Genomic DNA, 26800 nt, shown 5'->3' with positions numbered 1-26800 from the left:
TTATGGAGTCAATCCATCTCTTGTTTGGCCTTCCTCTTTTTCTACTCCCTTCTGTTTTTCCCAGCATTATTGTCTTTTCTGGTGAATCAAGTCTTCTCATTACGTGTCCAAAGTATGATAACCTCAGTTTCATCATTTTAGCTTGTAGTGATAGTTCTGGTTTAATTTGTCCTAACACCCAATTATTTGTCTTTTTGCAGTCCGAGGAGGACTCTGAACAGTAGCTGCACAAGCTCATCCGCACTCCAAGCTGGTTAGGGAAAATTAACTAAGGCTGCAGGCCTATATTTGTCTACTCAGAAGTAAGCTGCATTGGGTTCAATGGGACTTACTCCCTGGTAAGTATTGGATTGCATTCTAAGTGTGTGTGTGTCTAGGTCCACAATGATTTGTGCTTAACAGGTGCTGGTTAACAGAGGAATTTGATTTCCTTTTAGGTCCGGTTACCTTTCCCCGTTCACTCCAGTCCCGGAAGCAGCTGATTCATTCTTTCTTTCATGCATTCCCAACCTGTAATCTTATCAGGCTCTCTTTCATGAAAGCCCTGTAGGATATATCTATATACAGATCTACTTTATTCCCTCCTCCCTTGGGGGCACTTAGCTCTAGCAGAGCAAGCTTTGAGTGTAGGGATGCTCTCCAGGGCAGCCACACCTTTCTTAGCTCTAGCTGGGCCCGCCCCCTACCTGCTCAGGTAAGAGTACACCCAGGTGTGCAAAGCAGAAGCCTTCCAGACAGAGAAAGAGAAAGAGAGAGAGTTCAGCATCTAGGTGAGTAAGGAAGTGCATTGAGGTGCTTGTAGCAGAAAAAAGGGGGGGGAGATGGAGAGGTGCAGGTATTTGGGAAACAGATCTAGGGGTGTGTTTGTGTATGCATCATATATTTAAAGCACTTTGAAATGGAAATGGACTGCCTTCAAGTCGATTCCAACTTATGGCGAGCCTCTGAATAGGGTTTTCATGGTAAGTGGTATTCAGAGGGGGTTTCTCAAAAAGGATATTATAGAGTTGGAAAAGGTTCAGAAGTGGGCAACCAGAATGGTCAAGGGGATGGAGCGACTCCCTTACGAGGAAAGGTTGCAGCATTTGGGGCTTTTTAGTTTAGAGAAAAGGCGGGTCAGAGGAGACATGATAGAAGTGTATAAAATTATGCATGGCGTTGAGAAAGTGGATAGAGAAAAGTTTTCCTCCCTCTCTCATAATACTAGAACTCGTGGACATTCAAAGAAGCTGAATGTTGGAAGATTCAGGACAGACAAAAGGAAGTACTTCTTTACTCAGCGCATAGTTAAACTGTGGAATTTGCTCCCACAAGATGCAGCAATGGCCACCAGCTTGGATGGAGGACAGGGCTATCGATGGCTACTAGCCATGATGGCTGTGCTCTGCCACCCTAGTCAGAGGCAGCATGCTTCTGAAAACCAGTTGCCGGAAGCCTCAGGAGGGGAGAGTGTTCTTGCACTCGGGTCCTGCTTGCGGGCTTCCCCCAGGCACCTGGTTGGCCCCTGTGAGAACAGGATGCTGGACTAGATGGGCCACTGGCCTGATCCAGCAGACTCTTCTTATGTTCTTACCATTGCCTTCCTCTGAGGCTGAGAGGCAGTGACTGGCCCACGGTCACCCAGTGAGCTTCATGGCTGTGTGGGGATTTGAACCCTGGTCTCCCAGGTCGTAGTCCAACACTTTAACCACTACACCACGCTGGTTCTCTCAAAGCACCTTAGTCCTCTCCAAGAATCCTTGCAACGGTGGTTCTGTGTTTTTTAAAGGGTGCTGGAATTTTTTTTTAAAGGGTGCTAGGAATTGTAAATGACAGTTCCCAGGATTCTTGGTGGGACATGCGTTGAATGTGCTTTCAGCGTACGGTGCTTACGCAGCCTGTGTGTATGCCTGCAAGTGGTTTTCTTTTTTAATTCAGGGAGGATTGCATCAAGCCATCAACAGGTGTGATCAGTCCTGGAGGGATTGCTCTTGTGGCTGGGCCTGATGGGAGATGTAGACTGAAGCACCTGGGGGAAGTTCAGGAAAGGCTGGATTAACTCCTTTGCAGAGACACCAATGCGTGAGTTTCAAGCCTGTCCAAGTTCTTACGAGAGGAGAGTTCATGGGTTGCCAGCTCTTCCTCCTTTGTCGCTGTGAGGAACTTTGGAGATAAATGCATCCCTACGTCATTCAAACAGCGAAGGGTCCCGGTTCAGTAGCAGAGCACCTGTTTGGCATGCTGAAGGCTTCATCAGCTCCAGGTAGGCTTGGGAGAAAAGACTTCTGGTCTGAAACCTTGGAGAGACACTGCCAGTCAGTGTAGACAGTACTGAGGTAGATATTGACTCAATGCAGCTCCTTATTTAAATCAAACCTTTCATCAGCATCATGAGGACTGGGGCCTTGCTTTAATTTGAAGGGAAGGACCATAGGTAGGCAGCTCTGCATGCAAAAGATAGGTTTAATAACTGTCATCTTCAGGTAGGGCTGGGAATATCCCCTGCTTGAAACCCTGGAGAGCGCTGCCGGTCAGTGTCAACGATACTGAGCTAGATGGCCCATTGGTCTGTCTCGGTACGAAGTAGCTCCCTGCGTTCCTAAACCTTTCTCCAGAGAGGGGCGACAGGTGCAAAAAAACTGGCTGTGGAAGGTCTTCTGGGGTCATACAAATCAAACAAGTTCTGGTGGCAGAGATCTTGGGGGGCTGCAGCCGGCTTCCCCAGGCATGTGGGGCATTTTCTGCCCGGTTGGCCAATGTCTTTACGCAGGCAGACGTGCAGAGTGAAGTTTGTCCCGGGCCTCCGAGCCTGGGGTGTCCTGCTTTGCAAATCCCCTGGTGTGTTTGCGGATGTACCTGTGACTGTTCATCCTTGAGGCAGCAGCAGCAACAAATGGTGATAAGATCATATTTCTGGATCTGCTGAATGGGCCAAGTATTGGGGTGTGTGAGAAAGCATGTTAATGGAGCTCACTTTGTGTGTGTGTGTGTGTGTGTTGTGCCTTTGTGGGGCCTCGAACCCGCCGTCCAGGCCAGCCCAAGGCATTTAGCTGCTGGAGAAAGAGGAAAAATGGGTGCCTTTTACTGCTTCGGCTTCCATGCACAGAGTACAGCCAGTCTGGCGCTGAATTTTAGCTCAACCCTGGCTACAACATTCACCACTGCTAGGCTAGTTTAGGGGGTGCAAGGCAGGCTATGTGGCCCACACAGCAATGTATCTCTGCTGGAAGGGCTGTAGCCCCTGCTTTGCACACAGAAGGTCCCCTGTCTGGAACCCTTGAGAGCCACTGCAAGTCAGTGTAACCAGTATGGAGCTAGATGGTCCAACTGTCTCACTCCATATTAAGGGTTCCTATTTAAATCAACTTTTTTTGGTGGGAGACAATGAGCACCAGAACCTTCCTTTATTTTGAAGGAACATATCATAGCTTAGTGGCAGAGCATGCGCTTTACATGCGGATGGTCTCAGATTCAAACCCCAGTGGCATCTCTGGGTAGGGCTTTGGGAGGTCCCCCATCTGAAACCCTGGAGCGCCCATGTCAGTCAGTGTAGACAATACTGCATCAGATGGACTGTTGGTCTGACTCAGCATGAAGCAGCTTCCTATGTCCCTGTTTAAATGAGCTGATTATTTGGAACAATGAGGACTAGAATCTTGCTCCCTATGCTGCTGCCTTCCCCCAAGCAGCTGCCGTTCTCACTCTGCCTGATAGGAGGTGCTGGCTCCTGGTGGAAAGGAGCAGGAGAGTAAGCCTCTTTCGTTGCCTGTTTAGCACCCGGGAAACCCTGTAAAAGAAGGTGGCTCCTAGCAAACATGGCTTAGGGTTGCCAGATCTCTGGGTTTCGACCGGGGACTCTGGATTTAATTGGTCCTCCACAGTCCCACACCAGACGGACAGCTGAGCAGCAGGCGAGGGAGGTGGGGGGGGCCCTGCTCTTCGGGTGGGCTCGTTCTCTCTTGCTTGCAGGAGAGGCAAAAAGTTGCGCTTGGGGCCGGGATTTGCAGCTGGCCCAACTTCCTCCACTCAGCTGGGTAGGCCAGGAAGCTGTGTCTGCTCCCCTTCAGGCAAGGACAGCAGCACAGCGGCAAATTCGGAAGTGCAGGGTCGTGCGCTTCTGCCCCCTTCCCGTGCCCTCTCCCCCCTTTTTGCTGTGGGGTTGAGAATGAGATCCTTGTTCACGCCTTCTCCCACAACAACAGATGCCCCTAGGAGCCAATAAGCACGAAAGAGGTGGGTCTTAGCTACTGAGAAGAGTCTTCTCAGTGGCTAACACACTACACTTTCATGCTGATCAGCTCGTAGGATGCTGGAGGCATAGGGACCCTGCTCCCAAAAAGGTAAGGGGTCTAAGAGCCCCTGAGTCCCCAGGCAACTATACCTTTGGGTAAGAATTCAGCTATTGTTCCCTGCCCAGCTACACACACACACACCTCTCTTCCCCCCCACAGACACATCCCACCCACAGCAATTCAAATCATGGTTCTTATGCCAGTGCTTAGACTTGAACCCTCATGGTTCTGAATAAAAGGCTGATTTAAGTAGGCGCATAGGAAGCTGACTTATACTGAGTCAGACCCTTGATGCATCTAGCCTACCCTGCCTACCCTGTACTGCCTATACTGACTGCCAGTGGCTCTCTCTGCCCTACTTGGAGACGCCATAAATTGAATCTGGGCCTTCTGCATGCAAACCAGATGTTCATACCTACCTCAGACCTGAATACCTCTCCTTGGAAATGGACATGGACTGCCTTCAAGTCGATCCCGACTTATGGCTACCCTATGAATAGGGTGTTCATGGTAAGTGGTGTTTACCATCACCTCCCTCTGCGGCTAGTCCTCCCCAGCTGGCTAGGGCCGGCTCAGCTTGCCACAGCTTATGAAGCCAGCCCCGTCCTTGTCCGCAACTGCCAGCTGGGGGGCAACGGGGCTATGCAGCTTGCCCACGGCTGCACAGGTGGCAGGGCACGTCACCCCTGAGCCACTCACCGTTGGGGTGATCTTTAGCTGGCCCTTGATGCCCAGGAGACACGAGTGGGGATTTGGACTCACAGACTCTGTCCTCCCATCCAGGCTCTCCTCCCCACTGGGCTAGACTGAATATGTTTATTGATCCAGCAAGGGTTCCAAGCAAATTAACAAACATTCAAACCAGTTGCTCTGTCAACTGCCAAGCAGCAAGCATTTTAACCCTAGAGTTAAAAATTTGGCAACATTTAAAATGGCATAGGGACTATTACAGTTTCACTGTGCGTTCAAAACAACTCCATCAGCTTGACCAGAAAACTGTTCCAAAATGGGAGCCTGTCCCGCGCACCCTTATATAAATGTCAATACAAAAGCATTTATAGACTCCTCAGCACCAGAAGCGTATGGACACAGTCTCTTATCGCGAGGTATGCCTTGGAAGCGTCCTTCCATCATGATAGAGGGCATGGCGTTAACCCTGGCCAGGAAAAATGCTCTCCTATACTTTGGCACAGATAGTTTGCCAAAATAAAAGGCACATTCTTTGCTAGGGGGAACATTTAGTCCTAGGGCTGTATGGGAGCAGGTTTGATAGAGCTATCATACTCTGTCAATATCCAGAATTCTCTGCTTGACCAAAAATTTAGTGTATTTAAGCAGGGACTGGCTGGACATGAGTGGGTGGGTTGCAAGATCCTGCACTTAGCAGCGGGTTGGACTAGATGACCTCCAGGATCCCTTCCAAATCTGGGATTCTATCATGGAGAGAGAGAGAGAGAATGAAGCCTTCCTGAACTTCACTTGCAGATCGATACTCCTGATCGGGCAGGTCCCTTGCCGCTTCTAATGCAAAAATGGTGGAGGTGAAATTTCTCCATGGCAATGGTAGTTCCGTGGGACCGTGCAGGGGGAGGCGTCTCTCTGCAAACCAAGCTCTTGCTGCAGTTTCTGGAGCAAGACGTGTTAGACAAATTGAGGGCAACCGTTTCCTTTTTGAAATAAGGTTTATTTTAACAGCACGGTTGATGATGACAAAGGCATCCAGTTGTGGGGGTTTTTTTCCATAGCGTACTGCATGGCAAATAATCTCTTGGGTTCAGGAAATGTTCCTGTTTTGCTGGCTGTGGATTAAGAACAAGTGGAGACAAACAAGCCACTTTGCGCGGCATTTTTTGTGTTTCCGTAACCAGGAAGAAAGGAAAAAAAGGGAGAGTGATCTTTGGCATTCTGGTTTAAAGCAAAGGAGGGAAGCAGGCCATTTTCCTTGTGAGCCGTCAAGTCCAAAATGTGTCTGGTTGATGTCCGCTGCTCTTTGGAACTGACTTACAAGGGAGTAAACCTTCTTGAACATGGTAAGATGTACTTGCGTGATTGTGAGTGTGTGTGGAAGGTTTAATCATAATTTCCTAAACGTTTTGTTGACATGCCCTATTTATCTCTGGAAAGGAACATGGGCTAACAGTTTTAGAAGGGACGAGCTGGGGCCTGGAACAAAATACTGCAGTGTGGACACATCCTGTTTCGGGGTGCCAGCCGTGCCCTCTTCCATAGTACTCCATTCCATGCCCCCCTCCCCAAATAACAGCCAAACACCATTCCATGTCCATGGAACATGCTTTCACTATGGGGCTTTGGGGGGGAGGGAGGGGTTCCTTTTAGAGATCCCTCCACTTCTTTCATCTAGCTGGGGGCTCCCTGGAGCTTGCTGAAACGTCTTGTACCTGGGTGTGGTTTTAACTCGAGACGTTTTGCTGTCTGAGACAAAGGACGAGATTCTGCTAAATGTGGACACCCTGCTGGTCTATGTGATCCTACTTGATCCTGCAGGGCTGGCTTTTTTCCTGCCTAAGACTTTAGCCTGATGAACTTGTGGCTGTGTCTGCCTTCTGTTTTGCAACCCTTGGCTGCGTCCTTGGCAGAAGATTGGCAGCTTAGTTTAATCACGTTGGATCGGCGCTGTCATTGACTCCCTGTGTTGTCACCCCGGGCAGGTTTAGGTGAATTATTAGCAGCTGTGCATTCTGCCTGGGGCTTTGTTGTGACCCCGTGACTTGCCCAAAGGCTGTTTTGGGCCCTCTCCTGAAACAGCTGACTCCTAGAGCCACAGGCGGAGGTTGCCTATCTGGGTCAACGAAACCAGCCAAGAATCATACCTGGTGTGAAGGAAGTTGAGAGTGGAACACCATGCTGCCTCTCTCATAACTCCATGCAGCTGAAGATTCATAGAATCATCGAGTTGCCGTGAGTCCAGCCCTTGGCTCAGTGCAGGCATCCAACTTTAACGCATCCCCAATAATTGGCTGTCCAGCCTCTACCTCCAGTGTTGGAGAGCCCACCGCCTCCCTAGGTCGTGAGTTCCATTGTCGTACCACTTTAACAGTTAGGAAGTTTTTCCTGATGTTCAGCCAAAAGCTGGCTGCAGGGTGGGGATGAGGTTCACTGTGTAGTACTGATCTGCTTGTATTTCAATAGTCCATTGTTCAATCCAGATCCACCCTTTAATCCACAAATGCTGGGGGGTTTTGGCTGCCAAAAAAAGGCATATTTTTTTGCGTAAATGATCACTGTGTTCCACGTGGTTTATTTGTTCTTATTTGTCATACCTACACACTGTTATGAATGCATCAACTTACAGGAAATTATGAAGATAATTATGTAAGATCAGGGGAAAACATCTGTGCTGATTACAGCTGCAACCAGCTGCAAAAAATCCATGCCTGTCCGAAAAGATAGTGGACTGTCACATTCAGTCAAAATCCGGTACTAAGTCCGATTTAGCAGTTATTGTTTCACATCGCTACCGCAGGGGCACAAATTTTGCACTGTAGAGTAACAAAAACAGGAAAATCTCCAGAACAGGCAGTGCGAAAAGTTCCAGGATTTCAGCAGGAAAGTACAGGGCATGCACTTACTGGGAACTAAGCAATATGTCTGCCCTGGAACTTTTGCAGATGTAAAAAGTATTGAAAGCGTATAAGCTCTCTGATACCATCATGAGCATAAATTGTCATGAATGCACACCCACCCTCACCCACGCATTTGCGCGCACACCCACCCTCACCCACGCATTTGCGCGCACACCCACCCTTGGATATTTGGAAGGGCCCTGAGGCAAGGAGTGGTGACCAGGGAGAATGATTTAGGCCTTGTTGACTACTTAGAACCTGACAAATCATTGTGTCCAGATCACGTGTGAGTTCTTAAAGAAACACAAGAGAAAGTGGGGATTCAAATCCAGGCAGAAGCCGGATACATCTGTCCTTTTCTTTGATGGGCTTCCTGCAGCAGGCAAGCCGCTTCAGTGAAATTGCTGAAGTTCTAACAAAACAGCATCACCCTGGATTTGCTGGACCCATAGTTTGGGGGGTTTTTTGCATCAAAGGGTTGGTGGACTGGCTAGTCCTGACCCAGCTAATCCTGTCTGGCAATCTCTCCCTCCTGCCCAGGTCACCTCGCTCGCATCTCTTAAGAAACCAGCTTAGCTACATTCTGAGTTAGGGAAATGGCGCTGGGCTTAGTTGCAATTGTTTTTTTTGCCAAAGGTGACCTTTATGGCCAGCGTGATGCAAAGGAGAAAGCAATGAGATAGATGTGTTTGCAGGGAAACTCGAGGTGGGGCATGCATGTGCTTTAATCAGTTAGAAGGTTTTGTAGATTTGAAAGGAACCAGGATTTTATCTTCATTTTCTATTTCTGTTTCTTATGTGCCTTCAAGTCGATTATGACCTATGGCGACCCTATGAATCAGCGACCTCTAATAGCATCTGTGGTGAACCACCCTGTTCAGATCTTGTAGGTTCAGATCTGTGGCTCCCTTGACAGAATCAATCCATCTCTTGTTTGGCCTTCCTCTTTTTCTACTCCCTTCTGTTTTCCCCAGTGAATCATGTCTTCTCATTATGTGTCCAAAGTATGATAACCTCAGTTTCATCGTTTTACCTTCTAGTGATAGTTCTAATTTGTTCTAACACCAAATTATTTGTCTTTTTCGCAGCCCATGGCGTGCGCAAAGCTCTCCTCCAGCACCACATTACAAATGAGTTGATTTTTCTCTTATCCACTTTTTTTACTGTCCAACTTTCACATCCATACAGAGAGATCAGGAATAGCATGGTCTGAATGATCCTGACTTTAGCGTTCAGTGACGCATCTTTACATTTGAGGACCTTTTCTAGTTCTCTCACAGCTGCCCTCCCCAGTCCTAGCCTGCTTCTGATTTCTTGACTATTGTTTCCATTTTGGTTAATGACTGCTCCAAAGTATTGATAATCCTTGACAAGTTCAATGTCCTCATTGTCAACTTTAAAGTTACGTAAATCTTGTGTTGTCATTGCTTTAGTCTTCTTGACATTCAGCTGTAGTCCTGCTTTTGTGCTTTCCTCTTGAACTTTCATCAGCATTCGCTTCAAATCATTACTGGTTTCTGCTAAGAGTATGGTATGTCTGTTTATTTTCTCTCATCTATTCCTTTTTTAAAAACTACCTAGCTCCTATTAAATCCCAGATGCTGTCCTGCACAAAAATCTATTTCACACTGCACAGGTGTTTTTTTTAGGCTGCACAAAATGTGTCTAGATGTGCATTAGAACAAACCCTGCAATGTTCCACGGGTAAAACGAGGATGACCACAGCACCTTGTTCCTTGCTACTCATCCCAGAACATACATGACCTTCATAGTTGTGCAGAAGAAGGAAATTCAACAGGTGTAGCCTGGCATGACAGCTCTTTCTCTCTTTCAGTCTGCAGCCTTTCAAGTGCTGTTGGACCCTTCCTCAACCTGACGCCTCTTCAGGTGGTTTGGGCCACAAGTCCAAAAGCATCTGAAGGGCAGCAGGTTGGGGAAAGCTAGTTTTAAAGGTTAGGGCGCCTTTAAGCCGTCGATGAGCTCCGCTGTATCAAGTTGCGTTGGCCTGCAGACAGCCTCTTTTTTGGTGATAGTTGAATTAGTTTATCTGGAGGTTTTCATTGCCTTCTGGTTTATTTTACTGTTGCTTTTTGTTTTAATTTGAGTGGGAAACCACCACCCCAGGGGATAAATATGATGAAAAGCTGATTTCCCCAACCCCCTTGTCAGCCTTGAGCCAAACCCAGGCTCTGCAAATGGATGCAAGGAAGTATAATCGCCCTCCAGAAATCACCAGGTTGGGGAAGGCTGCTCACTTCCCAGACTTCTGGCTTGAACAGCAGGAGACAGGCAGACCCCAAAAACATCTAGAAGCAGAAACACAAGAGAAAGTGGGGATTCGAATGCAGGCAGAAGCCGGATACATCTGTCCTTTTCTTTGATGGGCTTCCTGCAGCAGGCAAGCCGCTTCAGTGGTAACCCTTTGCAAGACACCTTGGTCTTCCACTTAAAATGCAAAGGGTGCATCTCCTTTGGCTGAACAGGAGCCTTGGGCTGTGGGCGCACTAGTCGCCAGACCAAAGAGTTTCCATTAGTCACGGCTGGAGGGGGAATGGGTTGATCTGCTGATCAGTTGCGAAATCTCTTTGAAGCTGATTTAAAAAAAAAAAAAAGCACTCAAGCTGATTCCACCAGGTTTTACAGTAAAAAGGGGTTTGACTAGTGTCACGTACCACCCTGTTCTGAGAAGAGAGAGGTAGAGACGCACTGGAACTGGCCGAACAGTGAGTGTGGTTCTTACCCTTTGTTTAACCACAGGGCATGAAGGTTTTTGTAAGGCTATGCCTGTATTTGTATGTTTGTTCCGAAGAGAGCATTAGTGTGTTTACTTCATTTATTTTATAGCACTTTAGCACAGCCTTTGCCAAGCTGGTGCTCTCCCAGGGCTGATGGGAGGTGTTTTCCTAAACACTTCGAGGGCACCAGGTTGGCAAAGACTGGGCTAGCCTATGAAAACTCATGCCACCAAAAAAAAAAGTTTTTTTTAAGATGCCACAAGCTTTTTCCTTGAAAAACTGGCTGTTCTGCTTTCCTTTTTGTAACAGCGGCAACAATCTTGAAGACAGAAAATTAAAACAAGAATATCATTGGCCAAATTCTTCTCCGGCTTCCATCCCTGCAGAGGTTAGAAGGCCCAGTAAGCCAACAACTCTCCCAGACAGAGATCTGTCCATTCTGGGGGGCAGGCCACACACTGCAAGGCTGCTGGGTAGAGAGAGACCGGTGTCCTTCCAGATGTTTCTGCACTGAGCAGGGGGTTGGACTTGATGGCCTTGGAGGCCCCTTCCAGCTCTATGATTCTATGACTGCAACTAGTGCTGGATCTTTCCACTTGCTGCTTTCCGTTCCCCTTTCCGCACCATCCTGCAGGGATTGTGGCCTCTTTGTATGTAGCTGCCGAAGTTGCCATGTTGGCTGCCAGAGAGTTGCTTGCAGGGAGGTGATACCATATCAGCACCTGGCTGAGTGGGAGATATCTTTAATTAGAGGCTGTGGCGTCAGAAAAGCAAACATGGAAATAATGAGCAGACGCCCTTGGCACCCATGTCCTTGCACTCTGGAGGACTGGTTGCCACAACAGAGAGGGCGGGAGGAAGAGAGACAGCGTGCTCCTTGGCTGGAAAGATGACAGCATCTCGGGATAAATAACAGCAGGTCAGGCAAAAAAAGAAAAATAAAAGACTTAATCTTTTTGACATTTTACTCTAGACGCCGCTGTTTTCTGGGTTAAATGTATCAAAAGTGGCATTTGTCTTTAGGTGTGCTCGATCTTTCACCGATCAGGCATCTCAGAGAATCGGAAAGGGTGTTTTTGGGGCTCAACTCTCGCCTCACTAGAGAGGGGACGAGGCCCTCCCGACATTGGCTAGATACATAAGGGGAAAGGATTGGATTGTTTTGTACGATGGGCTACTCTGGTGTTGGGGAGCGTCTGTGCCTTTTCAGTTGTTGCCGGACTCTAAATATCCACCCTCCCTGGTGGCTGGGAGTCCAGCAACATCTGGATGGACACTGCTGTTCCCCTATCCCTTGGCAATTCCCTAAACCCAGCTTCCCCAACCTGGGGCCCTTTAGATGTTTGGGGCCACAACTCCCATCAGCTCTGGCTAGCACAGGCAAATGATGCTGGGGCTGCATGGTTGCGCCAGCTGAGGCTGGCAGGAGTTGTGGCCTGAAACTTCTTGTCCCTACCTCCCTGGCTGCGGGATTTGTTTATTCTGTCTTGTACTGGTATGAAAGCCAGCGAGATGGTTCTTTTGGTTAAAGAGAAGCTAGAATCAAAAGAAAGAAAGGACCCTTCATGTTTCCTTTTTTATGGTTCAAAGAGGAGCTGGGAGCCGCGTGGGTGAGATGATGGCAAGGCTGTGGAGCGTTTGGGCATGGGTGTGTTTCAAACAAGAGGGGCAGGCCCCAAACTCTGAAACGGAACTTCTAGAGACCTCGTGGTTGGGGGGGGAAAGGGTTGGACCCTGAAAAAATTGCCACACCGGGAGACCACCCCGGCGCCTCCCTCCTTGTCCTGAAAAGGCGGCACCCTCCTTCAATCTTTTTGCCCGCTTCCTCACTGCCCCTGGATCCAATGCAAGTGCAAAGCGCTCTGCTGTTTTAATTATTTATTTGTTGAGTTTCGTTTCGTTTATCTGTTAGTCACCTCATACCCAGTGGTCTCTAGGCGACTTACGACCAGTAGTGTCGGGGGAAATTCAGAAGTGCAGCATCCCTTCATGTTAGTCTCAGCAATGCCCCTCCCTCTTTTGATGCTGGGTTAAGAATGAGACCTTCTCCCACAGCAACAGACATCCCTAGGAGCCAATAAGCATGAAAAGGGAGAGTGTTGAGAAGGGTCTTCTCAGTGGCTGTCTCACCTCCTTTCACTCTGATTGGCTCCAATCAGCAGGAAAGGACGAGGAAGCAGGTTAGAAGACTCTTCTCAGTGGCTAACATGCTCCCCTTTCATGCTGATTGGCTCATAGGATGCTGGAGGCATAGGGACCCTGCTCTGAAAAAAGTAAGGGGTCTAAGACCCCCGAGACCCTGGATGACTACACCCCTGCTTGTGGCATGTTTTAAAACATACGCTATACACAATTCGAAGCTCAAACAAAAAGGACCAAGACAGCATTAATAGGACTAGAAATTAATGGATTTAATAGACTTAATGGTGAAGCTTGGATCTCTCCCAGTGCTCTTTTCTCCCTTTTTTAAAATCCTTGTTCAAAACCCAGCTTTTCTGCAAGGTAGTCTATCTATCCAGGGCTGCTTTTGCACCGCACTTTATTCCACCTGGTAAATTTGCACATCTTATCTGACTTTTCAGATGACGTAAAAGCTAGGTCTGGAAATCTAGTGGAAGCTTAGCGTGATCTGCGTGATGAATGATTCCAGAAACAATCCGTTTGCAAACCTGGGAATCCAGAAGATCACGGAGGGTTGCGCTAGCTGTAGCCGCTCACGTGGCAGGCCTCCCAGCATGCAATGTGTTCCCACCCCTTAGGTACGTCCCATTTTGGTTTTTTGCCTGGCGGAAATTGTACTGGTATTCTGGCGTGGGCATAGATAGAAGCATTCCTTTCCTCCTTTCCCCACACACCCCCGTGTCCAGACATCCCAGTAAAATAATGTCAGCTGTTAAAGGCAGAGGGGGTCGCAGGGTGACAGGTCAAGATCTGAGAGCTCCTACACAGTTGGGAACTATGGTGTGTGTATGTCTAAGAAGTGAGGGACAAAAACGAGATGCTGTTCGTTGCAGCAGGCATGCAAGAAATTTGTGCGCAATGCCGGCACATGGAAACTACAGTTTCCTAACCAAGAGGTATTGCGATGTGAAAGGGATTTTAGAAATTGGGACAGAAGTCCTGCAAAACTGACGCAGTCAGCCCCATGTCTGAAAGCAGCCTTGGTTTATACTTTTCAACAGGGGTGTGTGTGCAATGTGGCCCTGCAAGCCTCCCTGTTAAAGGATAAGGATAAGGCCTTTGGAACTCTCCTAACTGGCCCTACTTTGCACTCTCCTTGGTGGTTTTTTGTTTTGGTCCCCTGGTTGGAAATGTGTCCGTGAGCTCTGATGATGCCTGGATTGAGGAGAGAGAGAGAGGTGTGTGTTTGGGTGTGTAGAAACCAGCCTACCACACAAAGGTGCAATTTATGTGCATTGCTGTGCTCGCTTCTGCCACCAGCGTGTGGCCCCTGGAAGGTTGCCCAGATGGGAATGTGGCCCTCATCCCCCCTCCCAAATGTAAGGATGTGCCAATGGTAGGAAGTGCACCACCTCTTTCCTTCCAGATGTCGCAGGGCTCCCAACTCCTGTCAGCACCCAGCACCCAGCAGCCGGCACGGCCAACAGTCATGGGTGCTGACGATGGGAGGTGCAGTCAAGCAATATCTGGAGGGCTCCTGGTTGGCTGTCCCTGGTCTGTCCGTCCCTGGTCTGTCCTTCCCCTCTGTCGTCTTGGTGCGCTGGGTACCATTCTGGCCGCCGCACCTCCAAAAGGGTATTGTAGAGCTGGAAGAGGTTCAGAAAAGGGCGATCAGAATGACCAAGGGGGTGAAGTGACTCCCCGATGAGGAAAGGTGGCAGAGTTTGAGGCCTTTCAGTTTAGAGAATGTTGGCTATTAAACCGAGAAAGCAGAGGTTAAATTTCCACAAGTGAGCTATGTGACTTAGAAGTGAAAGTTGGCAGAGCTCGAGCCATCTTCAAGGACACGTTGCTAAGCAACCTAGGCTCGGGCAGCTGGCCTTATCTATATAGAGGGCCAGCAGACACTTGTGAGTGTGGGGGTCGAGGAGTTTGTTAGTAGAGAGAAAGAGCTTGTAAATGTATCCTGAAACTTTTCATGTCAGTAAAAGTGACTCTTAAAACCTATGTCTTGTCTGGCTGAGTGATTCAACTGGGATCTAGCCTGTCACTATTCTGTTCTGCATTCTGGGCATCTGCTTGTGCCCGATCCAACATCCAACAGAGAAAAGGCGACTCAGAAGCGACGTGATAGAAGTGTATAAAATGATGCACAGCATGGAGAAAGCAGATAGAGAAAAGTTCTTCTCCCTCTCTCATAACACTAGAACTTGTGGACATCCAATGAGGCTGAATGTTGGGAGGTTCAGGACAGACAATTGCCCTCTGTGCCCTTAGAAAGGCCCTGGTTGACAGCTGGTATGGCACAGTGGGGAGGAGAGCCTGGCTGGGAGTCCAGAGTGTGTGAGTTCAAATCCCCGCTCGTGTCTCCTGGGCGTCAAGGGCCAGCTAAAGATCACCCCACAGAGAGTGGCTCAGGGGTGACGTGCCCTGCCATCTGTGCAGCCGTGGGCAAGCTGCATAGTCCCAAGGAGCCCAGTTGCCCCCCAGCTGGCAGTTGCGAACAAGGAAGGGGTTGGCTTGTGCCACTGTGGCAAGCTGAGCAGGCCCTCGCCAGCTGGGGAGGACTAGCCTCAGAGGGAGGCCATGGGAAACTCCCTCTGAACACCGCTTACCATGAACACCCTATTCGTAGGGTCGCCAAAAGTCGGGACTGACTTGAAGGCTGGCCATTTCCATTTTAATGCTTTTATTTGATGGGCCACCTTACTTGTTATCATCCACATTCCCTCTCTGTGCATGGAAGGGAATTGCAGTAATGACAGAGTCAACTAACCGTCTTGCTAGCAGGAGCCATTGCAAGGATTCCCGCTAGTGGACTGTGGCTTCCCCCTCTCTCCTCCCGTTGCGCCCCCCACAAATGGGCGTACGGCGGGGGGGGGAAAGGAGAGGTTGCTCCATCAGGCAAGTAGAAATGTTTGTGCTGACAGAGCGACAAAACAGACCAAAGGAAGGATTTTGTCTCGCAGTGCAGTTAAACTATGGCTCCCACTGTGGCCACTGACTTGGATGGCTTTAAAAGAAGATTAGAGGCATTCGTGAATGGCAAGGCTATCCATGGCTATTAGTACACAGCCATCACGGCTATCTCCACTGTCAGATGCAGTCTGCCTCTGAATTACTAGTTGCCGGGAATCGCAAATGTTGAACTCAGGTCCTAAAATGGGCATCTATCTGCTTGGCCGCTGTTAGTTTTATTTTTACCGTAGGTTATTAAGAAAAGTTTTAAACAAAAGTAAACTCCATTCAGCATTTGGTCAAGATAGATCTTAGGACCTTTGCCCTGAACTTCCTGGCTGCGACAGCAAGCAAGGCCCGCGGCTTCGTAGCATACGGAACGTTATCAGATAGCAGAATCAATATTTTCTTGGATAGCCTTCTGCCGGACATTGCTTTTAACAAAGGAACAATAAATTTCTTTCTCGGAGGTGGATACAACTCACACGCCAGCAGATAATGAACAATATTCTCTATTTGTAGGACTGCTAATCTGTTTTGCCACTGTGAGAACAGGATGCTGCCCTAGTTGGGCCCCTTTTCGCCTACTCCAACAGGCTTCCTTTACGTACTTGTATGTTGTGACTTTTACACAGGGGTGTAGTCGCCCAGGGTCTCAGGAGGTCTTAGGCCCCTTACTTTTTTGGGAGCAGGGTCCCAGCAGGGTCCCTATGTCTCCAGCATCCTACAAGCCAATCAGCATGAAAGAGGAGTGTGTTAGCCACTGAGAAGAGTCTTCTAATGTCCTTGTTTTTTTTCCCTGCCAATCGGAGTGAAAGGAGGCCAGTCAGGCACTGAGAAGACCCTTTTCAGTAGCTAACACTCTCCCCTTTCATGCTGATTGGCTCCTAGGAACCTCTGTTGTTGTGGGAGAAGGCATGAACAAGGATCTCATTCTGGCTGTGACTACCATGAAGGGACCCTGCACTTCTCAGTTTGCAAGTACACTACTGCTTTTACTTGGTCCTGATGAGGGCATTTTGTGCATCAAATGTTACCTGTAGGGGAGCGATGATAGAAAACAATAATAATAGCTAACACTCTAGGGACTTTGTGGCCATTGGTGTGTTTACCCATGTTTCTTCCTTCTGTATAATATTGATATGTTTCATTGTTTTAATATTTTATAGTGCTGGGCTTTGACCGAAATAAATGACGGATTGATTGGCATTTTGCTCCCTGCTGCTATTTGGGAGTTCACCCTATTTGTTTGGTTCTGCCAAAGCACGAAAAAAATGACACGCAGTTTAAAATAATGGCTTACAGTAGTCTCTCTCTCTCTCTCCCCTGTCCCCTGCCGACATTTTAGATTTTAAGCTCCTCAGGGCAGCCAGGGACCTGTCCCCTTGGGGACACCGATGGTGCAAAATGGATATCATGCTCCGTTCTCCTTCCTCTCCTTCCCCTCTTTCTGCCTGTGGCTTGTTTCCTGTAGTGGTTTTTGACTCCTAGCCAGTTGTCAAAATTAGAAATAGCCTTAAGGGACTGGGCACCGGCAGCCGTCCTTATCTCACCAAACCTGAACTTCCAGGGGAGTAAAAGGGCGCCTTTGCTTTCCTGCAAAGAATCTTATCCCTTCCAAAGCAGCGGGCGAGGCTTGTGGAAACCACCTCAGATGTTAAATAACAGCTGCAGCAAGGGGCGTAGAACTGTCATGCGCAACCCAGGATTGCTCGCTGGCCTGTCTGTGTGTTGCATGTGAGAAGGTTCAGTACTGCTAGCACGCCTCAGACTTTGCTGCCTTCCAAAGAATATAGGAGCGGAGGAAGGCGCCTTTTCCCAAGTCAGACCAACGCTTTATCTAGCTCACTACTGTCTACACTGACTGACAGCGGCCAGGATTTCAGGTGCAGGCCTCCCCGGAGATTCCACTGGGAACCGAGCCAGGGACTGTCTGCGTGCAAAGCACACGCTTTGCCACTGAGCCGTGACCTTTTGTAGTTTAAAATCGAGCAAGATGCTAGTCCTCACCGTTCTGAAAAAGAGGTTGGTTTAACTAGGAACGCCTTGAAGCTGCTAGTCAGATCTAGTTCAGTTAGAACTCTGCAGGGTTTCAGAAACAGGTCCAGCCTGCTTGGAGATGCCACTGGGAATTGAACCTGCATGCATAGCAAATGCTGTACGCACTGAGCTATGGGCCTTCCCCTTGCTTTTCCGTCATGGTTCTCCTTCACTGTCCCTTATTCCTTGAGCGCTCCTCCCCTTCCAGAATCCCGATGTGGCTCTGACCCCCTCTCCAATTCTCATTCTTCAAACATCAACCACCCCTTCTGTGTGGCTTTGGGGTTTTTGCTTTCAGTCTTTATTCCCACTTTGAAACCGAGCTTAAAATACACGAGTCACATTTCCCCCCGCATCCTCCGCTTCCTCTCTTGGAAGTTCCACACTGTAAGCTCTTTGGGGCCAGAGACCTTGTCTCCTTCTTCCCTTGTAAGGGTTACAGGAATGGATGACTGCAAGCTGCTCTATGCAGGAGTCGCCGCAAGACGACAAGGTGTGGCAGCTGGTGGAAATTGTGGCACTGTGGAGAGTTATCAGTAAAGAAAATATGGGTTCGGTTTGCAATTAAAAAGCGGGCTTGCCATATTTGCATTTCCTGGAACAATATGTGAACTGAAGCACAGCTGCCCTTCAAAATTTGCACTCCTCTGAATTGTGCAGGGCAGTTCTCCAGCCCAGTAAGGAAGAGACAGGTACCGTGATAAAGTGTGTGTCCGAGTGCACATATTAGTGAAAGCAGCCATACAAAAATGCATTGTGTTTGGGGAAAACAGCTTTGCAAAAAATGGGCAAATTGCATGTAAAAATATGTACAGTAGGAAAAAACAGCGCCGAAAAACCTGATGGATGTGTTCATGGGAACACTTTTTAAAATTATTTAACCAAACCGCTGTGGAAATGTGGAGAAAATGGTTGTAAACTGCCCAGAGAGCTTTGGCTATGGGGCGGTTTACAAATGCAGTAAATGAATAACTAAAAGGAGAAACCAAAAGAGACACATTCGCCTGTTACAAGTTACAAGTCAGGTGTCCGGTCTTGAGTTCGAGGTTCTATAGAAGACATAGAAAGCCCTGACTGTATTGGGACTGGGGCCTCAACGGGCCTGGACCTAGTTTTTCCCTGTGAAAATTGTAGGATTTGCAATCCTGGTGGTTCTTCTGACGAGGGAAGCTGTATTTACTCGCTTTTTATTTTAATCTAGATCCTGTTCCTTAATTATTCTTGTCTGTTGTTTGCATTGTGTTTCCTTTCTCCAGCTTGATAAGCAGCATATGGAAAGCCTGATTGCAAAACTCTTAAGAAAATGAAACCTGCAATGAATGGAGGGGAGGAGGCATCAGGGGGAGGCATGTGGTCCCCCGGTGTTGGTGGGCTGCCCCTCCCATCATCCCCATTGGCTATACTGGCTGCAAAGCCTGATGGGAGTTGGAGTCCAGCACTGCCTGCAGTTTCTCTCCAACCCCACTCCTCCCCCCTCCAAAAAAAACTCTGCTCTAAAACTTGCCTTTTCTGACCTGGTGCCTTCCAGATGTTGCAAGTTGGCCACCAACTTGGAGGGCTTTCAAAAGAGGATTTGGGCCATTCTGGAGAGGCGCGTAAGGGCCACCTGATGGCCTAGAGGGCTGTGTTTTCCTTCCACTGTTGTAAGAGGAGAGATCCTCTTAGGGATGGTTGATTAGCTACTGCAAATAATCACGCCAGGCAACTGGTGTAAAGCAGGTCTGCAGTTTATTTGTTCAGAGCAAAGGTATAAGTTCGCAAAGGGGAACTGGAGCCCCAAACAAAGAATCCAAATGGCATTTATACTTTTCTGATACAACAAGCTTTGCATAGCAGATTCAATACATGGTATCCATAGATATGATCTCTGCACCTTTTCTAACCACTCGGTATTCTTTGCTAACCGCTCTGGGCAGCTGGAACAAGGCAGGCGAGAACAAGCCCCGTGTTTACTAAATAACAGGATGTGGGATTTCTGCCTATGTGGCTTCTAGGTAGCACACTGGGTACGTGAGGTGCTCACTTCTACCTAATGGCAACAGTTACTTGAAGATGGGGTAAGTCTGGTTCACTTATCCCACCACGCCTCTGAATAACACCAGTTTCTGGGAATTGCAAGTTGGGGGGAGTTGCTGCTGTTGCGCTCAGGGTCCTGCCTGTGGGTTGCACAAATGGGGCGTTCTGGTTGGCCGCTGTGAGTCAAGGATGCTGGACAAGGATGCTCTCATTAGCCTGATCCAGCTGCCCCTGCGGGGCTCTTCTGCGGTTCTTCGTATCTGCTCTAAAGCAGTTCCCCCCAAACTGGTGGCCTCCAGATGTTGCTGGAATTGCCTCCCATCAGCCCCGACGTCTGGCCGTCCTGGTTCCTGGGAGTGAGAGCCCAACGACATCTGGCGCTCCCCCCTCCATCCCTGCAGCTGCCACCACATCCAGTCTTGTTTGGCCCCGGGTCACAGGAACATAAGATCCTGCTTTGTACCGCGTTGGACTCTCGGTCCGTCTGGCTCAGTATTGCTCACACTGACTGTCAGGGGCTCTGCAGGGCTTCAGACTTGGGGTTCCTCTCTGAGCTCTACCTGGAGATACCAAGGATTGAACCTGGGACCTTCTGCATGCAAGCCAGGTGCTCTGCTGCTGAGCTTCCTCAAACGACAAAAAGGAGATGCTAGTCCTCATGGTTATGAATAAAGGACTGGCTGAATAGGGACAGAGGAAGCTGCCTTGTACTGTGAGTCAGGCCCTTGCTCCATCCAGCTCAGTATTGCCTACACTGACTGGCAGTGGCTCTGCAGGGTTTGACTCGGGCGCCTCTCCCTCTTCTGCAGGTAAGGGAGGTGCTCTACCCGCTGACCTTCAGTGTCTCCTTATATAGTTCATCTGGAGGGTGGCTTCTTGGCTCTTACCCATTTTATGGAGGTTTGGCCAAGAGACTAGGAAAGGCTCTTTCTCCATCATCCTGTTGGCCTTTAAAGGTGACAGTCTGCAAATGTCCCATTTTGTTCTTCCTTATAAACTTCCTTCGTCACACAAGTGTGCCTTTTGTTTGCGCGCAGTGACGGAAATGGCATGATGAGGGCTCCCTGAGATGCCCCAGGCGGCCAATGACTCAGACTGGCTCTGCTGGTTCCTCCTAATCCCCTACGGAAGTTGCTCCTTGGAGTATTACAATTGCCCTGCAGTTAGGATGAAAGTGGTAGCTTCAAATATTTGCTTTTTTTTTTTAATGCTGTGGGTTATACCAGGTGCAGGGAGCCTGTGGCCTTCTAGATGGTGCTGCACACCAGCCAGATCAGGCCAAAGGTGGCCCGAATAGTCCGACATCCAGCTCGCACAGTGGCCAGCCAGATCCCCAATGGGAAGCCCGCAAGCAGGACCTGAGTATAATGGCAACTCTCCTCACTTGCCATTGTCTACCCAATGGTCCAGAAGCTGCAGCCGGTGCAAAATGCAGTGGCACGACTGCTTACTGGGGCAGGGTAGCGCCAACATGTCACCCCGCTGCTGAAAGAATTGCACTGGCTGCCTGTAAGCTACCGGGCCAAGTTCAAGGTTCTGGTTTTGGTATACGAAGCCCTATATAGTTTGGGACCAGGATGCCTGAAATATAGTCTTATCCCTGATATATCCAGTCGGTCACTGCGCTCTGCAAGCAAGGGCTTCCTGCAGATACCATCATATGAGGAGGCCCATTCTGCACAACATAGGAAGCGGACCTTTAGGGTTACATATTTTTCATTTTTTTAATTAGTATTATTAAATTTTCACATAACATTATTAGCAAACAAACAAAAAAGGAATGATTTCAGATCTATACAAAAAATGTCCAGGCTTCCGAGCAAAGGAATTTAGTTGGCACCACAGAAGCCAAGGGGAGCCCTTTCCCTGAAGCCTGTCCTCCAAGTAGTTCTAGGAAGCGGCTGATTATTCAAATAAAAATCTTGCAACCTATAGAGATTCAGGTCTATTAAGTCCGATTCATCCACCTGTCTATCCAACTGGAAAAAATCAGGATGAGAGCAGATGGGAATCAGCTAGAATGATCCAGGAGAAAAAGATTGACTTCTTTCCTAACAAATAGCGCACTTGCTACGTTGGGACTGTGGTTTTAATATGTTTTTTTCAGTCTGTACCCGGTGTCGGTCGTTTTTGGAATCTAGGAAGGAAAGGAGGTATGCTTCATAATAAAGATTTTTAGCATGGTGGCACCAACACATTGGAATTCCCGGCCCTTAAATATCAGACAGGCGCCATCTCTGTTATTTTTCAGTGCCTACTGAAGACCTCCCTCTTTCAACAAGCCTTTTAAGTAGAGACCTTATCCCAGTCTGCATCTGGGTTGGAATTGCTTTTTCAGATGTTTTTAAAGTTTCTTTTTTTAAATATGTTTTTAAAGTTGTTTTGTTTAAATGTTTTGAAATATGTTTTGTTTCAATAGGTTTTAAAGTCTTTTGTTTTTAAGATGTTTTGAAGTGGTTTTAATGTTTTTGCTTGCTGCCCTGGGTGACTTCTGGGAGGAAGGGCAGGATATAAATTTAATTAATAATAGTAATCATAATAATTCCCAACAACCGGTATTCAGGGACAGGCTTCCTTTGACAGCGGAGGCAGAGTGTAACCATTGTGGCTAGTAACCATTGACAGCCTTATCCTCCATTGTCTGGAGTCCAGCTCCTGTCATACCAGATCATTGGCCATGCCTGGCCACTTGGGCTAATGGGACTTGGGAATCCGGCAACATCTGGAGGGCACCGCATTGGCTGTCCTGCCTTACTGCTACGGTCAGTTATTTTATTATTATTATTATTATTTTATTCAATTTCTATACCGCCCACAGCCAACGGCTCTCTGGGCGGTGAACAGCATAAATTTAAAATACAATATAATAAAATCACATATCAATACCACACACATAACAAAATTACAAAGACTAAAAACATATTACATAATTGTTCTAGTATACTAAGATGTAATAAATATACTAAGAATATTAAAATATTAAAATATTAAAATGCCTGGGAAAAGAGGTACGTTTTAACCTGGCGCCGAAAAGAAAGCAGAGTTGGCGCCAGGCGCACCTCGTCAGGAGGACTATTCCATAGTTCGGGGGCCACCACTGAGAAGGCCCTAGATCTTGTTGTCATCCTCCGGGCCTCTTTATGAGTCGGTACCCGGAGGAGGGCCTTCGATGTTGCACGCAGTGTACGGGTAGTTTCATATCGGGAGAGGCGTTCCATCAGGTATTGCGGGCCCACGCCATGTAAGGCTTTATAGGTCAAAACCAACACTTTGAATCTGGCCCGGAAACATATAGGCAGCCAGTGCAAACGGGCCAGAACAGTGTTATATGTTCGGATCGTTTGGTCCTAGTCAACAATCGGGCCGCAGGGTTTTGCATGAGCTGCAGTTTCCGAACCGTCTTCAAAGGTAGCCCCACGTAAAGCACATTGCAGTAGTCCAATCTTGAGGTTACCAGAGCATGGATAACTGAAGCAAGGTCGTCGCTGTCCAGATAGGGACGTAGCTGAGCTACCATCCGAAGTTGATAGAACGCACTTCGTGTCACCGAGGCTACCTGGGCCTCAAGTGACAATGAAGGATCTCGAAGAACTCCCAGACTACAAACCTGCTCCTTCAGGGGGAGTGTAACCCCATCCAGAACAGGTTGAATAATACAGAGCGAGATAGAGCCAAGGGTCTGACTCTGTCTAAGGCAGCTTCTTACCTTCTTCAAGAGGCAGCTGGGCAGCCGTCTGTCAGGAATGCTTTGATTTGGATTCCTGCATTGAGCAGGGGGTTGGACTCGATGGTCTTATAGGCCCCTTCCAACTCTACTATTCTATGATTCTATGAAATCAACCTTTGATTCAGAAACATGAGGACTAGAAACTTTATTTTTAGAGGAAGGGCTGTGGCTCAGTGGTAGAGCACCTGCCTTGAATGCAGAAGGTCCCAGGTTCACTCCCTGTCAGCATCTCCAGGTGGGGCTGGGAAAGACTCCCTGCCTGAAACCTTGGAGAGCTGCTGCCAGTCAGTGTAGACAATACTGAGCTAGATGGGCCAATGGTCTGATGTGGTATAAATCAGCTTCCTGATGTAGGGTACATGGCAAGACTAACTACATCCTTGATACAAGTAAATAAATTATTCTTGAGTTTTTGGCGTAGGGTGGAAAAGCAATCTAAAATATTATTTATTTATTTATTTATTTATTTATTATTATTATTTATACCCCGCCTTATGGCCAAAAGGCCCTCAAGGCGGCTTACAAGAAAAACACAAACATAGGAATACATCAATAAAACAATACAATTTACAAAATTAAATAAAAAATAACATTGTTAACAAACAGCAATTACAACGTCCAGTGAAAATACAGTGTGGTGCAGGTGCCTGGAGCGGCAGAAGCATCTCAGGTTACCCCCAACAAAGCTCTGAGTTGGTTCACTCTCTTTCCTTCTATGCCTGCAAGTCCGACACCTTCAATTGAACTTCTGATCAGCTTCTCTGATGGCAAAATACAAGTAAGTTTTCCCCAGCACCAGCCGGTCCTACAGAAGCAGGGTAGGTCATGGCCTGGATGTCGTTCCCCATGCCACCACTGTAGTTGTAAATGGCGGCAGCCCCCCACTTGGCGGCCACGTTGATCTTCTAGGAGAAGGTGCAGCCACTGCCCCGTTGGATGAGGGCAAGCCACAGCGTACGTGTGACGGCAGCAGCATCCGGGAAGCTGAAGTTGGTGAGGGGGTTGCAGGCGCTGACGGCATCAAGCCCCTCCAGCAGCACCAACACACCGGCCTCCCGGCGAGTCCTGCCCGTAGACACCATTCTCGCCGGTGCAGCCTGCCCTCATAGTAAGTGCAACCATCGTTGCATATCCAATGTGTGGCTTGTTGTTGTTATGTGCCTTCAAGTCGATTACGACTCATGGCAACCCCATGAATCAGTGACGTCCAAGAGCATCTGTCGTGAACCGCCCTGTTCAGATCTTGTAAGTTCAGGTCTGTGGCTTCCTTTAGGGAATCAATCCATCGCTTGTTTGGCCTTCCTCTTTTTCTACTCCCTTCTGTTTTTCCCAGCATTATTGTCTATTCTAGTGAATCATAACTTCTCATGATGTGTCCAAAGTATGATCACCTCAGTTTCATCATTTTAGCTTCTAATGATAGTTCTGCTTTAATTTGTTCTAACACCCAATTATTTGTCTTTTTCGCGGTCCATGGTATGTGCAAAGCTCTCCTCCAACACCACATTTCAAATGAGTTGATTTTTCTCTTATCCGCTTTTTTCACTGCCCAACTTTCACATCCATACATAGAGATTGGGAATACTTGAATGATCCTGACTTTAGTGTTCAGTGATACACCTTTGCACTTGAGGACCTTTTCTGGTTCTCTCATAGCTGCCCTCCCCAGTCCTAGCCTTTTTCTGATTTCTTACAGCAGTGTGCCGCAGGGGCAAAGAAATTTGTTTGTCTGACGAGTGCGTGCCATACAAATTAATCTAAACGTAGATGCATGCTTGCTTTAAGGACAGTTGGTGGTCTTGTGGCAGTGGGTTCCGTAAGTTGACGGGGATGCCACTGCATGCCATTCATCCACTCAGAGCTCTGCTTCTCTTCCAGGTGAAAATGTCACGGCGCTGGTGCTACAAGGTGGAAACCATTGTCCTGAGCCTGGTGGGGTTCATGGGGTTCCTCTTCCTTCTCCAAACCAGCGAGGATGGCCCCGTCTTGAAAGAGGTGAGAGCCACACCCAGCCTGATCCCAGAAACTGTGACTGAAGCCCAGCGCCAACCCATTCCTGAGTGCCGGGAGAATGCATCTGTGTCCAACATCTCGGGTTTTGGGGAGCTGCCTGATCACATTAAGGATTTCTTGCGGTACAAGCATTGCAAGGAATTCCCTCTGCTCCTTGATGTCCCGGATAAATGTGGCCGCCCGGAAATCTCCCACGAGGTCTTCTTGCTCCTCGCGATCAAGTCGTCACCTGGGAATTACGAACGGCGTGAAATCATCCGCAAAACGTGGGGGCAGCAACGGACATTTGCCGGGGTCCATATCCGCAGGGTCTTTCTTTCTGGGGTAGTGGCCAATGCCCGGGACGCACGGAAGCTTAACCAGCTCCTGAAACTTGAGATGGAAGAGTACGGGGACATTCTCCAGTGGGACTTCCTCGACAGCTTCTTCAACCTGACGCTCAAACAGGTCCTCTTCCACGCCTGGATGGAGGCTCGTTGCCCAGGCGTCCGCTTCATCTTCAACGGCGATGACGATGTCTTTGCAAACACTGATAACATCATCCATTATCTGCTGAGTGTCCCAGGGGCGGGTGACCAGCACCTCTTTGTTGGGCAGCTGATTAGCAACGTGGGCCCGATCCGTGAAAAGTGGAGCAAATACTACGTGCCGGAGCAGGTGACCACCTCGAAGTCCTACCCGCCCTATTGCGGTGGCGGTGGGCTACTGATGTCTGGCTATACCTCCCACACCATCTACAAGAAATCTCTCGGCATTGAGCTGTTTCCCATCGACGACGTCTACCTGGGCATGTGTCTGCAGGAAGCGGGTCTCGCACCCTCATCACACATGGGCATCCGGACAGTGGGGGTCAGGGTGCCTTCCTCCAAACTCGAGTCATTTGACCCTTGTTATTATAAAGAGCTCCTCCTGGTCCATCGCTTTGTGCCGTATGAAATGCTGGTGATGTGGAGGGCTATCCACGAGCCGGACTTGTTGTGTGGGAAGAAGATAGAGGTTTATCAAAGCCTCTGAGGAACTGCAGGGGAAGGATAAGGGGAGTGGATGAGTGGACACTTCTTTATTTGGGGACTATCTTTGCAGCCAAAAATTCCAGTTTCCTCCTCACTCTCTCGAAAGGAGAGAGATGTCTTTGGATCTGTGGGATCCAGGAAAATGGCTCGGCAACTAAGGGGGGGATGGAGGCTGTCAGGGTAATTTATTTTTCCCCAGCAGAGCAGCCTGACTGGGTGCCTTGATTTGGATGCCTCGCTTCTTCAAAGGTACCTCCAGGGTACCTGAAGCATTTGCAAGAACACTGTAATAAAGAAATAAAAATGAAATTGCAGCATTTCC

At 48.3% G+C, this 26800-nt stretch overlaps 1 protein-coding gene across 15 annotated transcripts; it reads left to right on the top strand.

Annotated features, from left to right (window-relative positions):
• The first annotated feature begins 323 nt into the window (after positions 1-323).
• Positions 324-26787, top strand: B3GNT3 (UDP-GlcNAc:betaGal beta-1,3-N-acetylglucosaminyltransferase 3). Of its 15 annotated transcripts, none has more exons than XM_061601761.1 (5): positions 454-770; positions 2050-2242; positions 6140-6301; positions 16561-16646; positions 25331-26787. In XM_061601761.1, exons 3-5 carry the CDS (start codon positions 6235-6237, stop codon positions 26477-26479), a joined length of 1302 nt encoding a protein of 433 aa, XP_061457745.1. In that variant the 5' UTR covers positions 454-770; positions 2050-2242; positions 6140-6234; the 3' UTR covers positions 26480-26787. The 15 variants fall into 15 exon arrangements, with proteins under 15 accessions (XP_061457746.1, XP_061457745.1, XP_061457744.1 ...); XM_061601760.1 differs by having other exon boundaries at positions 1918-2242; XM_061601765.1 differs by lacking the exons at positions 454-770; positions 2050-2242 and adding exons at positions 10900-10991; positions 13173-13349 and having other exon boundaries at positions 6219-6301.
• The last annotated feature ends 13 nt before the right edge of the window (positions 26788-26800 follow it).

This window comes from Rhineura floridana, chromosome 18, assembly GCF_030035675.1.
Source record: "Rhineura floridana isolate rRhiFlo1 chromosome 18, rRhiFlo1.hap2, whole genome shotgun sequence".
Taxonomy (NCBI): domain Eukaryota; kingdom Metazoa; phylum Chordata; class Lepidosauria; order Squamata; family Rhineuridae; genus Rhineura; species Rhineura floridana.
The sequence above is the reverse complement of the archived record's forward strand: the minus strand, read 5'-3'. Positions and strand labels throughout refer to the sequence as shown.